Raw genomic sequence first — 16,263 nt, 5'->3', positions numbered from 1 at the left:
CACTGTGTCTATCTTTAGTTTGGGGGTTAGGGTTTAGGGTTAGGAAGTGACTCTCGCATGGTAACCGCGCGGATCCACGCAAACACTTACTACCTGCGGCGGCGGTGGAACATTTACAGGGAAGCCCGCATCGGAACGCAAGGCTCAAAGACCACTGACCTCAACCCCCTCTCCCGGGCCCCTCCAGGGCCCCCCCCCCCCCCCCCCCCCCTTCTTTCATGAGTTCAGTGTCCGAAATAGACCGGGGCCTCACAGAACGTCCAATTGTGCACCTCAAATAGCAGAAATCCTGTGACTCCCGGGGGCCACCGTGTCACGTACTGTACTTTCTTTGGAATGGAATGCTGCTGCTGCCGCTGCTGCTCACGTCCAGTGGAGGAGGAGGCGGCGGCGGCGGCGGCGGCGGGGAGGGCCAACGCAGCACAATTGAAACAGCTCGCACTGTGCGGACCTGACCATAAAAGAGCCTCCTCGTGAGAAGGGGAAGGGGGGGGGGGGGGGGGGTTGGACGTCTTTTGTGATCAGGCATTTCATCCGCACAGGAGCGGCAGAGGAGGCCGCCCGCCCTCCTTTAAGATAACGCCCGCAACGCGAGGTCGGGACTCGGCGAAGCGAGCGAAGAGGTATTTCTCAGCCGTATCCACCTATCTATTTATGGCCTCCGCGGCCCCCATCCCTCCACCACCAACACCCCCCCCCCCCACCCACCTCCCCCCACGCCCTACTCACGTGACGTCAGCGCCGAGCTATTTTCATGAATGGAGGGGGCGGGTCACGCGGAGCCGGTGACGTCTGCGCCCGCGGAAGCAGCGCGTGGAATGCGGAGACGTTGTTGTTGTTTTGGAGTTGACTTGGTCCGCGGGTCCGTCCGTGCGCAGCGCGCTTCGCCAGTTGTGCCAAGGAGGCTTCTCTTCGGCGGGGGGGGGGGGAGGGGAGGGGAGGGGGGGGCGACAAAACAAAACAAAACAAAACAAAAAAAAGAAAGAAAGAAAGAAGCTTGTTTGGAATCCTTACTTCGCGACTTTCCCCGCCGCCGCCGCCGCCGCCGCCAGCGACACACACACGCACGCACACACACACACACATACACACACACACACACACACACACGTATACGTACACATTCCCGTCACAGATCTCCGCGTTTGAAGAGGTGAGTTTGTGGTTGTTAATCAAGTTTCCTTTTTTTAAATTTATTTATTTATTTTTAAATCGGTTAAAACATAAAAAGTTCTCGCGGTGTGCGCGTGTTGACACATGTCACGCGCCCTGGGTTTTTGTTTTTACGATGATGATGATGATGATTATTATTATTATTATTGTTGTTGTTATTGTCATCATTATTATTATTATTATTGTTGTTGTTGTTGTTATTATTGTTATTATTGTTGTTATTATAATTATGCGTTTATATTTCGACTTGTTCGGTGACGTTGGATATCTTAGACACGTGTTCGACGCTTGGGAGCAGACTGGGATGAAGAAAATAAAACAAAACGACGTTCAGGAGCTAGATTACCGTGCTACAAACACTTCATGGACCTTAAATAGATTTTCTCAACGACGAACGGAGGATAACGTTTTTTTTTATATGACGTATTTCACCGTTACATGGGGTGGGGGGGGGTCACTATTATAATATCACAGTAAAAAATAAATACACAAAATAAACAAATAAAAACAACTCTGTTGGGACTTTTGAGAAACCTCGTAATTCGTGACCTCCAGAAAAGTCCCCGTGAGGCGGTTCCGAGCGGTGTTCCGCCGAGAAACCCGGTAACGCGTTTCTGACTCCCAACCTCGGAACCTCTGACGTAAGGAGCAGCACGTGGTGCGCGCGGGGCAGCGGCGGGACAAAGGGCGCGAGGTGAGCGGGACCCGCGGCCCCGGTACCGGCGCCCACACCCCCCCCCCCCCCCCCCCGGTACCGAACCCAACGAGCGGAGGGATAAGACGTTACGGGCTCCTCCTGCAGACCCTGACTGCCTGCCCCGCGGCCACAACATGGAGCCCTGGAGGTCCAAACCGTCTTCAGAAAAAAATAATGTTTTGACATATATATATGTGTGTATATATATATATATATATATATATATATATATACACGTATATATATATGTTGATGAATAGATAGATAAATTAAAATATATATATATATAAATAAGTATATAAATACATAAATACATAGGCACATAGATAGATACATAGATACATTAATATATATGTAGGAACAAAAACACATAAGAAATTAATTAAATAAATAGATTAAAAAAAAACAAAAAAAACATACATACAATAAATATACGTCACAAAATACAGAGTTGGGCCTTGTGAGGGAATCATTGCTCGATTTCAGATTTTTGCAGCATTTTAGATGCAACTCCCGAGGACCATCCCACCACATGTCGAGAGAGGAAACCGTAAAACTTTCAAGACCCGTTGTGTGTGTGTGTGTGCGTGTGCGTGTGCGTGTGCGTGTGTGTGTGTGTGTGTGTGTGTGTGTGTGTGTGTGAATTTGTGAGTAATCGTCGTGAGCTTTGTTTGTCACACTTTCCCACCTTGTTTTAATCCGAGTGGCTGTGCTCAGTCCCCTGCGTCAGTGTTTTAAAGTTCACTTGCCAGTAGGGTGGCGGTGATTCATTCTTTGCATGAGGGTGTAATAGATGATGATGACTCACATGCTGCTACAGGGGTGGAGGGGGAAGACCGTGACATGGCAGAATTTTAAACTCCACCATATAATATCACGGCGTACGGAATTCGGTCACGACGATGGGCTGACGTGTCTCGACCTTTTTTGGGGGGGGGGGGGGGGGGCTGGGGGCGGCGAGCAGGCGAGGCAGGGTGGCAGGAAGTGCAACATGCCCTCATGTGGGATCCGGGGCCTTGTGAGCGGAGAGCGTCGAGAAAGTGAAATAGTTGAGGCTGGCGATGACTCACTGGGAACACGTGTTTGCGGTGATAAGCGTTTCCACTTTTACTGGAAAAGGATGCGCACGCTCACTTCTGAAGAACAAATGTTTTGTGCGGGGATGAATTAGGCAAGAAATATTTATTTTTTAATAACATGGCCGGTGCTGTGTGGTTACCAGCTTCTGTTTGGTGGGTGGGAGATGGACACTGTACCCCCATCCACCTAGTCCTGCTCTCTGTATTACCGGACATGAAGACAATTATTTCACCGCATTATGGTGTCCCAAGTTAGGAATGTATTTTCTCTTATTTATTGATTTTTTTTTTAAGCTTTATTTTTGTTTTTTATTTTTTTATTTGGTTCAACAGTAAGTAAAATGGGGGAATTGAACGCGTGCGGTTGATTTTAGCCTTCAGACTCCCTTGTGCCAAAACCTCAGCCCGTCTGTTTAACCCGCGAAGCCCAAATAAGCAACGCGTGAGAGGGGTGAGCTCAGAAGAAAAGTTGGCAAAACGCGTGTGAGTTCACGACCAAATTCACCAGATTTATCAGCACGTTGTCCGTCCAGCGGGACCGCCAGGGTAAACAATGGGAGCCATTGAGAATGTTATGTACAGAGAGTTCCGTGGGAATCATGTGCAGAGGGTTCGGTATAGGGGAGCTAAATGGGAATGTTGTAATATTACAACACTGCGCTTCACAGGGTTGTAGAAACATATTTCTATTTTGGCCCAATACACATGAAGCTGTGGATGCGTCACCATGGCAATCGTTCAACATTTAATCCGCGGGACGAACTAGTCACTTTCTTAAAAGTGAGTAGTAGGCCTACTTATATTTTAGTTACTTGTTGCTATTCCAACAGTTACGAGTAACTATTTTAATTTTACTAGTCTAAATGTATTAGGTACTAGTACTTATTTATTAGATACTAGTAACTATTCCAATTGTTACTAGTAACTATTGCAAAGTAACTCGTAACAGTTTGGACAGTTTTAACATTGAATCCCATTGGTTTCTATTCATTTTGTTACTAGTATCTATTTCAATTTTACTAGTCACTATTGAGTACAAGTACTTACTCAACAGTCACTAGTGCATTTTCTTGCTGTTTGGGAAAAACTGTTCAAATGGTTACTAGTAACATCAGAAAAGTTACTAGTAACAATTGGAGTAGTTACTAGTATCTAATAAATGAATACTAGTACCGAATACATTTTGCAGATTAAAACTAAAATAGTTACTGGTACCTGTTGGAATAGTAACTTGGAATAGTAACAATACAGTTTTCCATATGGATTTCCATGTGCCACAGGCAGCACCATAGTCTGTCGACAGGTCCAGGGGCTTCAACAGTAGAGCAACATTTGAGTTATTAATTTTATTTCTGCTGGTTTGGTTTTGGAGTCAAGCAGGAACAGGCAGGACCCTCCGCTACCGAGGGAACACGTGAGTCTAGGTGAGTCTGGGTGATCCAACCGTGAGCGATGTAATGTTTTGGAATGTCACAGTGTTGGGAGCCGCTGCTTCTCGGGCCCAGAGGCGGTGGGAGCAAGGGCAGGTATGTCCCTGTTTGATACATGCTTCGCATTCCTCCAAATCCCAGCGTCCCCAGTCCAAGGGCCGCGTTATTACTCAGACATGGAAATGAAAAAATGGAAAAAAAAACAACCTAAACGCTCTCCTCCCTTTCCTCTTTCCAAATTCTTCCAGACATTTCTCTCTCTCTCTCTCTCTCTCTCTCTCTCGCTCTCTCTCTGTCTCTCTGTACTTTTCCTCCCGCCCTCCCACCAAACAAGGGGATTTTCCAGGAAACGTCAGTTCAGGAGGGTGTGATTCCCTGCCGCTCTGCGTACATTTTTACCAGTAAACAGCGTGCGTCAGGGCTCAGCTATGCTCTCCGTTTCCTCCGCATCACATCCCAGCGAATGTGCTGCGTTGGGAGAAACGGCACAAGCGCGCAGTTCGGGGAGAGGGACGCAGAGGGTTCCAAAATAACTCGCAGGCAAACCTCCTTCCATAGGGGGACCTCACGGATTCAAATAAGGGGCCAGGCGGACGGGCCCCGGGGGAGAAAGTCAGAGGGGTACAAATAGTTTGACGACAGGCGTAAAGGTCACAGACCCATTCGGAAAAATATAAACAAATACATTAAGTTAATAAGTAAAAAAATATATATATATATGTGTGTGTGTGTGTAGATAAGAAAATAAATGCATAACAAACTAATTAATGAATCAATTAATAAACCAAAGATATGCTAAATCTCAAAATACACAATTTGGGATTATAAGGGAATAATTGCTCAATTTGTGATTTTTGCAGTCGTTTTATACCTTAAGCTTCACGCTTCACCCGACTACACGCTGAAACAGAAAACTGTTTAAGACTTAAAAAACGTACAAAGTTGTATATTGTGGTTGATACACAAAGCACAACAAAGCTCACGTCCATGTGAAGAAACCTCTCTCTCTCTCTCTTTCTCTCTCTCTCTCTCTCTCTTTCTCTCTCGCTCTCAAAGAGAAGGAGGAGAACATTGATCTTTGGAACATGCATGCGCATGTCTTTGATATGGTGTTTATTTAAGGAGGAGGCCTCCAGGCGTCAGCCCCCACGACTTCCAAAGCCTCCAACTCCAGCACACGCTGGACACACCAAAAAAAACCACACACACATATATATATATATTTATATAATCCCTTTGACGTCTGTTGAACAAATGCAACGTTGAAGCTTTCGGATTTTTGGATTTTCCTTTCTTCATTCTTTTTACTCCGTGACTCCGTATATGGGCCTCGTCGCTGTGTGGAATAAACCTTTATTCCCCTCTGTTCAGAGGTGGAATTGAACTTTCAAAACAAACACCCCCTCGAGCCCAACGCTCAGTCCAAACAAACCCAAGCGGCGCACGACCGTTGCAGCCGCTGAATTCCCGTTCCCTTTTCCCTGTTTGTTTTTCCGCTTTGTTGTGACGAAGTGACTCTCTCATTTTGTCGCGAGTGGGCTTTCTTTTTTGGGTGCCGTTCCAGTGCAGGGCTTTGGAGATCGCTCCCATGTGTCTCCAGGAGCAGCTGCAGACTTGTTGTTGTTTACTGTACGACCAGCCCAGTGTAAACAGAGCGAGAGGCATTCCAGCTGTAGTTCAAATAGCCCCCACCCAGGAAGGAAGCGTGGGGAGCCTTTTATTGTTTTTAAGTGCAGGCGCGCGGCTGAACCGGCCTGCTTTTGGGCAAAGGGGCGACATGAGACTCGAGTGAATTCCAGACATTTTGGGGACTTCGCCGCTGTGGGTTTACTACAACTGACATTCTCTGAACCCCCCCCCCCCCCCCCCCCCCCCAGAGCCGGGAGCATGGCGGGACATACACCCACTGCAAACACCCCCTGTGTGTGTGTGTGTGTGTGTGCGTGTGTGTACTTGTGTGCGTGTGTGCATGTGTGTGTGTGTGTCTGTGTGTTTTAGTAATTTGATGCTGGTAACCATTTTGCCATCTAACAACCCAACATCTGCGGCCTCTCTCTCTCCTCTCTCTCTCCTCTCTCTCTCTCTCTCTCTCTCTCTCTCTCTCTCTTGTCTCTCTCTCGCTCTCTCTCTCCCTCTCTTATATTTTCCCAGACAGTTTTTTTTTTTTGTGCCATTCCACAAATTGAACTTATCTCACTAAAAAGAAGCGACGTCAGCTCCATTAACTTTTGTTTTAATAAAAAAAGAACCAGATAATGATCTGTACTATTATCTATTTACTGTAAATACTTTCATCTGGATCAGTGACGTCTCATTCCGGTTCCTTTGAACAAAACATGAGCACATGCATTCCGGGTTTAATGGAAACAAAGTGGCCCTGCAGTTTAGCATGGCGGGGCCCCTTGTGTGGAGGCAGCGAGGCCCCTGTTGTGAAGGCACAGGAGGTTGGAAAAATCCGACCCCGTCATTCCAGTGGGTGCCAAGTGAGTATTCCAAGACCATTCACAATCAAAATAAAATATAATCAGATTTTTTTTTTTTTTTTACTTCGTCATAGAACAAAACCAAACCCACTTTTGGAAAGGTCTCATGTTGTAGGTCAACGTGTGTACATTTGAGAGATTTAAGTGGACCCTAATCTGAGATATTGACCTCTGAACCCCGGCCAGAGGTCACCTTTGAAGCCCTATATCGCAGTAATTCTAAGAGCCACCTAGATAAGGTCAACTGTGTTGGACAGCTCTGGACATTTACTATATACTTTACTTTTAGAGGGGTGGTAGTGTCAATAGGGGGCGCCACTTAAATGGCCTAACATGTAATTCAAGGCTTTGCAAATAACATATGTCAATTTTGTACATCGTGTATATTCCCTGACCAAATTAACCCCTAGTAGCACATGAATATCGGTTTTCATTCATACCCTCGTTTCCTTTTAAGATGAATAAAAATATAACTACCCCACCCATGAGGCCATTCAATCAAGATGGTGCAGAATTGTAGTTTTTGTAGTTTCGAGGATTAGGGTTAATATTAGGGTTTCAAACGTTTATAAATAACTGTGTAAATGTTATGCAATGTATATAATAATTTGTTTTCGCTCCAATAGAAGCTACAAGTCTACGATATCAACCTTGTTTTCAGAAAAACATGTTTTATTTGTGATGTCATGGAGACTCCACTACCACAATCCTGTGTAACAGCGACGTCTGTGATCGATGGAGCTCGCTGTCACCATGAAAATGTTTACCCCACTGGCTGATGGGTACGTTCAAATTTTCAGCCAGGCGCACAAACACTGGCATGAAAATCCTTACTGATGGTATGGTCACACCGCTGGTGACGAGGCTTCTGCGCACCTGGGGTTTGTGGGCCCGTCGGCGCAAAATCGACTGGATGTTGTGGGCGCGCCAAACATTTCAAACCTCCCTCCTTTTACATATTTAATATACATTTATAGATAGATGGTGCCATGTCAACGTGCTTTCGATTAAAATGGTGTAGTTTGTTTACTTCGCAATATAATCCGATGCAACTTCCCTTCAAACAGGAGATTTGGGCCAAGTCTCTGTCGAGGAACCGCGAGTTTGGTTTTGTTCACGAGTGGAGTGGTTTTCTGACGGGTTGTAAAAAAAAATTAAAGACCCGAAAACTCTCGGCGCGAATATCACTTTTTCTGAATCTGAAGAGCCAATGATGTGGTTCATGGTTAGTTTTTTTTTTTTTCTCTAATGAAGTTGGGTCGTTTTACTTCCTGTGGTCTATTTGCTCTCCAAGTGGTCATGGCCCAAGGTTCTTCTCTCATTCATTTTCGGTTTCACACCAATATTCCAGAAACAAAACCCCCGCAAACAATTTATTCGGCTAATTTTTCTAACATTACCCTTTAAAAGAATTTAATCTCAAGTGTGGTCGAGCACATCATCCATTGGTTTGTTTAGCGCGTGAGGCCGACTCTCTACGACAATTTAATCGCACGGTTCGTGCCTCGCTTTGGGCGGCTGCATCCATCCACAGGGGAAAACATTACCGAGAAGATTACCGTCGCCAGAAAAGAAGCGGCCGCCGCCCTTCGGCGGGCTGTTTGAAGAAAGCGGCGTTCTGACAGAGGTATTACTTATCACATGTCCACTTAACTTGTTTAGCTGGCAGAATTCTTCATCTGCACAGTGCGCTAAATATATCCCGTGGTGCTGAATGAGGCCGCCGAGCGCTCCAGGAAAGCCCGCTGTAAATGGATCCGGCGAGACGCGGCGCGCTGAAAGCTGCCGACATTGTTTCGACGCAGAAAATACACGCGTGACCTGCGAAGGAAACTATTTCTCTGTGACACTGGATCTTCTGGAATTTTCCACATGCGTATCGAGTGTGCCCTGTGCAGTTCACCCCGACTAAAAATGTTGAAGCTGATGTCACGGCCCCTCGGAGAACGGGCGCCGTTCGAACCCGACTGAATGACGGGACTAGAATATTGTTCCTGGGTTGTTGTTTTTTTACGGGTCAAAGGTCGAAGATAAAGGACTTTTTAGGAGTTCTGAGTTTTTTACGGTTGGTGTCTTGAGGTCTACCGTGTGTAGGTTGTGTTGTTGGAGGTTATGAATGAGGCTTGTTTACCCTTTTCGGCGGGCGGGGGGGGGGGGGGCATGTGACCTGCGCTCCCACGCCCATTGGCGGGGAGTTTCCATGGCAGCAGCCGAGCATGGAACAGTGCACTCGGAGTGCGTCTAGAATGCATGTCCCGAAATGGAGCCTTCTAGTGGGGTGGGGGGGGGACGGCTGCTCAAAGGATCATAGCACAGCAATCGCTTATTTTAGCCATAACAGCAATTTCTAAAGGTGTGTGTGTGTGTGTGTGTGTGTGTGTGTGTGTGTGTGTGTGTGTGTGTGTGTGTGTCTTGACTGTATGGATAAGAGAGAGTGAGCCCTTTCTGAATGCCAAACGCTGACCCCAATAAGTGGCGCGCACGCACGCACAAACACACACACACACACACACACACACACACACACACACAGCTTTATGTCAAAAGATCTATAGACAGACAGGGGGTCCTGTTTCAAAAATTGCCTAATCAAGTGAGGTACAGTGTTCCGTGCTCCCCTCCAGCGAGTAAACTGACCCGCATCACAAACGCAACAGTTTCAATATACAACATCCCATAGTGCAGTGCTGGCCTCTGTTGGCCGAATCTGGGAGTAATTACCACCCAAATATTGACCCATGACTCAACCAGGGAATGTTGTTGTGGTTGTATTGTCTTTTCCCCACATTTATTGAAAAAAAAAAAAAAAAGGGAGTGACCTCATGTTGATCCCCAAGTCCAAAGCAGAACCCGCATTTTATTGTGTTTTCCTTTCGCTGTACAGCAACTGTACAACACACTTCATTTTATTTGAATATTTCTTTTATTTTTGTTTTTCTTCTCCACAGAGACTTCTGTGAGATTTAGGCCAGGCGCTTGCATGCAGGGTATGACGACTCATTTCAAAGCAAGCAAAACTTTAAAGGTAAGTCTCAGCATATATTTTATTGTAATTATTATTGTTGTTGTTGTTGTTGTTGACATTATCATAATAACTACAATTATAGAATTATTATTATTATTATTATTATTATTGTTAATCTTATTATTATTGTTATTATTAGGGGTCCAGTCAGCAGCACGTCTTTTTTATTTTTATTCTCAGCGCTTTTTAGGTTAAAGGTATCTTAAACACGGCCACGGCGACACACAGAGACACGGACGAGGTCTCGTTAGAACCGGGACGTTGCAGACGTCTTATCGTTCGAGTTTGATCCATATCCGTCTCCATTCGGAGCGGAAATGAGCGAAAAAACTGTCGTCATTTCATTCATTTGGGGAGCGGGCTGCTTTGTGACATCATCGTCCGACGTGATTTGAATCCGAGCTGCGTCTCCGCCAAAGTAATTGGCCTCCAGCCACTCGCAAGTGCGACGTCTAGACAGACAGCTTGAGCCGGGTCTGCTTGTGCTGCATTCCATAATCGTCCAGAGAAGACGTTTATGCACCGCGGGAAGTTCTAAGAACCGTTGGAGGAAACAGCCTTTTCTTTTGTGTCCGCACTGCCTCATCCAGGAACGATTGTAATATTTGACTTGAAGCACTGTTCTTCTGGGATATTTAAACTCAAAGCCAGAAGAGCAACATGCTGTGACCTAAGTGCACGTGGAAGGGTCCAGGCCAAAGTCCACACAAATTGTAGGGGTCGAAAACAGTCCAAAACATTTTCCGTGTTGGTTTTCTCACACGTGGAGTTCGCTTGCAGTTCCAGAGCAACGGATCCGAATCGTGTCGGTTTTATTTTAGTCCCAAAAGTAAAGAAAAACAGTTGATGACATGTCTCTGAGGTTAATGCAGTGTTTAATCCGTTTGAATGGAACCGTGTTGTCGGGAACTTCCACACGGAGTGATTTCCTTCCACAGAGACACCGTGAGGCAGGACTCTGTGGACTACAGGTAGTAGACAGACGCCTTCTCATTTTTAGGATAAAGTCATGACACGCAACAAGTGAGAACGCGCGTCACCACGTCATTATGTCAGCCCATGCTGCATTCAGGGGAAAGTTGGAAAATTGTAACTCTCCTTGGTAGTGCTGATGTAAAGACGAGCAACAGCACAAACTGATGCTACGTTCCGTAGGAACTCGAAAATGTGTAATTGGTGTTGATGATGCACCCTGTGTACTGCTGCCTGCAGCTATATTTGTTGTTATTATTATTTCCCAGAACTGTCATTCAAGATATTCCTTCGTCCACTCACTTCCTCCGCTCCCTCACGCAGGTCAAGAAGGAGGTGGGGGAGAATGCCCCGGCACTCAGCGACGACGAGCTGGTGGCCATGTCGGTGCGGGAGCTGAACCAGCACCTGCGCGGGCTGACCAAGGATGACATGGTGCGGCTGAAGCAGCGGCGGCGCACGCTGAAGAACCGGGGCTACGCCGCCAGCTGCCGCATCAAGCGCGTCACGCAGAAGGAGGAGCTGGAGCGGCAGAAGACGGAGCTGCAGTGCGAGGTGGACAAGCTGGCGCGCGAGAACGCCTCCATGCGGCTGGAGCTGGACACCCTCCGCGGCAAATACGAGGCGCTGCAGTGCTTCGCCCGCACCGTCACCCGCGGCGGGGCGCTGCCGCCGCTCGGCCCCGGCAAGGTGGCGGCCACCAGCGTCATCACCATCGTCAAGTCGGCCAAAACCCACAGCTCCAACGGGACAGCGACGCCGTTCTCGGCTCCGTCCTAGTGCCGACTGGGCTGGGCTCTCCTCGCTGTGGGGGCCCGGTCCTCGCCGCTTCTGGTTCTGGGCCCCCCTTTCCGCCCTGATGGCACCCTGACCCGTGCCCTGACCCGCGCCCTGACTGTGCCCGGACCACGCCCGGACCTGCAACAAGAGGACTGCTCGGTGATCTGAGACTGAGGGTGATGCGGTGGCAAGGGCAAGCTCGATGTGATGTTATGCTGCATTCACTACTCTTTCTCTGTCTTTTTAAAAAAATGTACTTGTCTATTTCAATATCAACATTGTCTGTGCACTGTGCAAACCCTACCCCCACCCCCCAACACCACCCTCCGACCTCCACCCCTACACTCCCTTCCACACCGGCGCCGGCAGAGGGCACTGGCTCTCTCCCACCTCCCACCACCCATGACTGACAGCAGAGTTTTGCTCCCCCTCCAGTGTAAAAGAGTGTTTGCCAAACTCTGATACTGAACCTCAGAGAATCACATTTTGTGTGACAAGAGGATTTATTTGTCAGGTGTAATCTTTCAAAAGAAACAAAATGTCAAAGTCTGTATTTACCACTGAGCCATGGAGCTTTTGGCTTAAAACGATCAATGCGTGATCTCTGTGAAATATGCGTCCAAAATACTCACAAAACAAAATGCAATATTAAGGCTGGCTGGGGATCTCTTTAGTTTTTTTTTTTTGTTTTTCTTTTGCTGACTGACCAAAGTTGAGCTAAGTAGCTTTACTGGCGACTTTTTTTTTTTTTTTTTTTTAGACAACTTTGATGCTCTCGAAACACGCGGGAGCAAATAGCACAGCAATAAACTTTAACAAATTGTTGTCCTCAATTTGAAGTCCGGTGAAGTGATCAGATCAGGAATCTATCGTATAACTGACCACATGACAGGTGTTGAAATGAAGTGACTAATCAATATTTTTTACACTGTTTTGAAAATTGCTCATGGATTCTGATTTGAACATTTTATACATTGAAATTCATAGGCAGTCTGAATTCCATATTAATAATACTGTATATATTGATTCTAATATTTCAAAGTCATCGGAGATATAGAATGCTCGACTTCAGAAATGGACCTATTGTCCTTAACTGGTCAAAATTCAATGGCACTTATCGTGAAACTGTGAGGAAGACAGTAGCAACTATGTCAACGCGGCACCAAAAAGGCCTTAAATACCTTCATGTCACTGACGTGCAACCTTGTGTATTCCTTCATTTTCGGAGGGATGGGTTGCTGTGCTTCCTGTCCACGCAATGCAAATCAGAACGTTGGATATCACAGAGTAAAATAATTTGCTCCTCCACGGCATCACTACATCTCCAGCTTCCTCCTCCACATGTTGTCGTTTTTTACAATTTTATTATTTTATTTATGATATTATGTGGAGAAGCACTTACTTACTCCTGGTCTGTTCCATTTTTTTTTTTTTTTTTTTTTTGCCTTTTTCCCTTCATATGCAATGGCATTTTGTGGTGGGTAATCCATATTGGATATAGTGATTAATGGGAGATGCCCTGACTAGATCAAATGCAAGTTACACACATCCTGTATATTACAGACGTGTTCCTATGACTCTGTTTTCAGTTTTAACGTGAGAAATGGTTGGAAAAAAAAAAACAAGCTCTCAGTCAGCTCCGTTGTCACTTTATACATTGAAAACTCCGTCCGTGTTTTTTTGTTTTTTTTTTAATATAAAATAAAATAAAAAATCATTCCTACTGCTGGGTCATGAGACAGTGCTGCTGCCGGTGAAGAAAATAGTAGATGTATGTGTACGCCTTGCTTTTCGACACAGACTCTGGCGAGAGAAACTCCTGACAAAATGCAGTAAAAAAATAAAATAAAATGGAAGAAAAAAAACAAAAAAACATACAAAAACATGTTGCTATTCTGACTTTTACCAATCAGTCAGGGGTTTCTCTGGGCTCAGAGGACTCGATGGTTCCTCCCCTTGCTGCTGTAGGACCTGCTGGGATGTACAAGCAGGAACCTTGCTGTGCTCATATTCTCATTTTATATATATTTTTTTTTTTCCACTTTATAGTTCATACATTGTCACTTCCAATGTGTTCCTCCTTATATATTTAGATTATATATATATTAATGAATATATACATATTTTTCTATATTTATGTCCTTAAAAATCCTGGGAGTGGTGTGATTGTGGTTCTGTAATCGTTCGTCATGATTTTAATGTTGCCCTTTGTTTTGACCTATATTGAATATACACACGAGGAAACAATTCTCTACCTATTGCAAGTGGCTGTTGTTTTATATGCATTGTTTCTTATTTATGCCCCATAATAAGTGGCTCTTCCCAGCATCGCACACGTGTCCAGGCCGCAGCATGTGCTGTAACTGACTTGCTCTGTAGCTGGATTATCTCCACCCAGGCCAGGGCGAGTTGGATTAACTGTTCACATGCACATGGTCACATTATGAGCACTTAGTGGTATGACAACATAACAATAAAGACATGCAAAAATGTTTGGAACTTCCCATAATAACAGACTATGCAATTTTCTTATATATATATAACAAGAATGCTTTAAAAATGGTTTTTTTTCCAGGGTTGGAATTTCAAACGGGCGTGGCGATAACATTTCGTTTTTATTTTTATTTTTTGAATGAGAAAACCTGTTTCTATGACTCCATTTTTTTATACCGTTACAAGTCTCGATGGACCTACTTTGTCAGAGCTGAGACATATTGACCGCAGAGGTCATTCCCAACGCTGCTACAAAGCCCACTGAGATGCAGGTGTCATGTCCAAACCGCACCGATCCGACGGAGAGCGATGCCGATGTGTGTGACATGTTGTTTACAAGGTCTTTTCATTTTTATTTCATTTTTTTTTTTTTTGTAACGCTCCTTTTGATACGTCTTCCGCAGCATTCTGGCGACCTCCGGCGGTCGACTTTCATAACTGCTGCTATTTGGCTTTCACCAACGTTGTGAGCGTCCCGAGTGGCGCACGCAGTGATTGGAATGTGCCATTGCCAAGTAAAAGACTTTACTGTGGGTCCGTCATTTTGGACTTGACCTTCTTTACACTCAGTTGCATGAATGCTGTTTGGATACCTTTTTAATGGTCTGAAACATAAAAGCCGGGATTTTAGAAAGGACTCTCTTTCTTGCCAGGTTTAACCGTCCTTTTTTTTTTTTTTCCCTTCCCCTTTTTAGGAGGGTGCGGGTATGAAATGGACAAACATAAACCAAAAACAAACAAAAAAAAAAAACAAAAAAAAACAGTGGACCTAAAAGAATATATAATAAAATAATATATCTATGTATCCTATATTAGGCTTTGTCTGTTATGAAATCCACACACCAGCCTTCCCTGAGTGTTTGACATTAAGCAAAAATGACATTAGAGAATGAAGTACATTCAATGGTATTTCAATGACGATCCGCAGAGCAATTTAATCCACTTTCAAGAATGAGAATAGAACTGCTTTATTTTTCCTCTTCATGGCGACACGTCGAGGTGCAACAGATTTTAGCCGATGGTAAATTAACGAAAACCAAATATCTACCATTCGTGACGTATGTTTTTGTATTTATTTCACTGTTTTTTGAGAAATGTTATTTTCCAACCTCTAAGTTATTTCATCCGCCGCCATCTACGCACGTGTTGTCCCAATGAAGTGCCCTCATGTACAAAGTCAAATCTGTATTTGTCTGGACTTAATATAAGGTAAATTATTCCTTCAAGTATGTCTGCTGTGTCTTTTTGTACTTTCAATAAAGCTTTTCCTCATGAAACCATCTTCTTTGTTGTTGTTAAACATGAATAGCCACACTCGCCATTAAGCAAACACAAAATACCAGCAAACAAATCAATAACTCAGCAAGGAGAGCAAGTAGGTAGAACCACACTTTATATTTGTATTAAATTATAATGGGGGGGGGGTCGGCTTTCTCAGAAAGGCAGCTAGCATTGGCACAGAGATAAATCAAATTTCTGCATGCCAAAACAAAGCGTTTTACATAAATACATTGAATTATACAACAAAAAAAACAAAAAAAAAAAAATCATGAAAAACACACTTGACGCTATCATCTTGCTTTGACATCTCCAAAATGTACTTCTTTTATTACAGTTAATAAAACTAACGACGCATTTCACGACAAATTCAAACCAAATTTAACATTTTTCCCTTTTAAACATTAAAAAAATAAAATCAGTGGACGACAGAATTGAAACATCAAACAATAACGCACATTAAAAACAAAGAAAAAAAAAAAAAAAAAAAAAAAAAAAAAAAGGCCAAAACTATTTACAAATTGTGCCCAAGTTGCATCGGAACAGATTCAACCGTTTTATCACGGTCCCTCCCGTGCACGCTGAATACTACGCTTCTCCTCCCCGAGACGCGAGGCTTCTCATCCCAACCGTCCAGGCAAACGTACGATGCAGAGCTTCTGAAGCCTCGGAAATCTCAACTCTGAAGTGGCTTTTAATTAAAGAAAAAAAAAAAAAATAATAATAATAATAAAAAAAAAAAAAAAAAAATCAGTTGTGAGAAATACTTCAAAACGGGGCAGATACTCAGTCCTCGGTCCCAGCCGCCGACTGGCACATTTTAATGAGCTCCCTTTCTGGAAAGCCGGAGAGA

At 44.6% G+C, this 16,263-nt stretch overlaps 1 protein-coding gene across 1 annotated transcript; it reads left to right on the top strand.

Moving 5' to 3' along the window:
* Positions 1-960: 960 nt before the first annotated feature.
* mafk (v-maf avian musculoaponeurotic fibrosarcoma oncogene homolog K) lies at positions 961-15,403 on the top strand. Its single transcript, XM_080009362.1, has 3 exons — positions 961-1,153; positions 9,811-9,887; positions 11,184-15,403. Exons 2-3 carry the CDS (start codon positions 9,843-9,845, stop codon positions 11,637-11,639), a joined length of 501 nt encoding a protein of 166 aa, XP_079865488.1. The 5' UTR covers positions 961-1,153; positions 9,811-9,842; the 3' UTR covers positions 11,640-15,403.
* Positions 15,404-16,263: the final 860 nt, after the last annotated feature.

Source organism: Zeus faber (assembly GCF_960531495.2).
Source record: "Zeus faber genome assembly, chromosome: 11".
Classification (NCBI taxonomy): Eukaryota; Metazoa; Chordata; class Actinopteri; order Zeiformes; family Zeidae; genus Zeus; species Zeus faber.
This window is presented reverse-complemented; position numbering and strand designations above follow the sequence as displayed.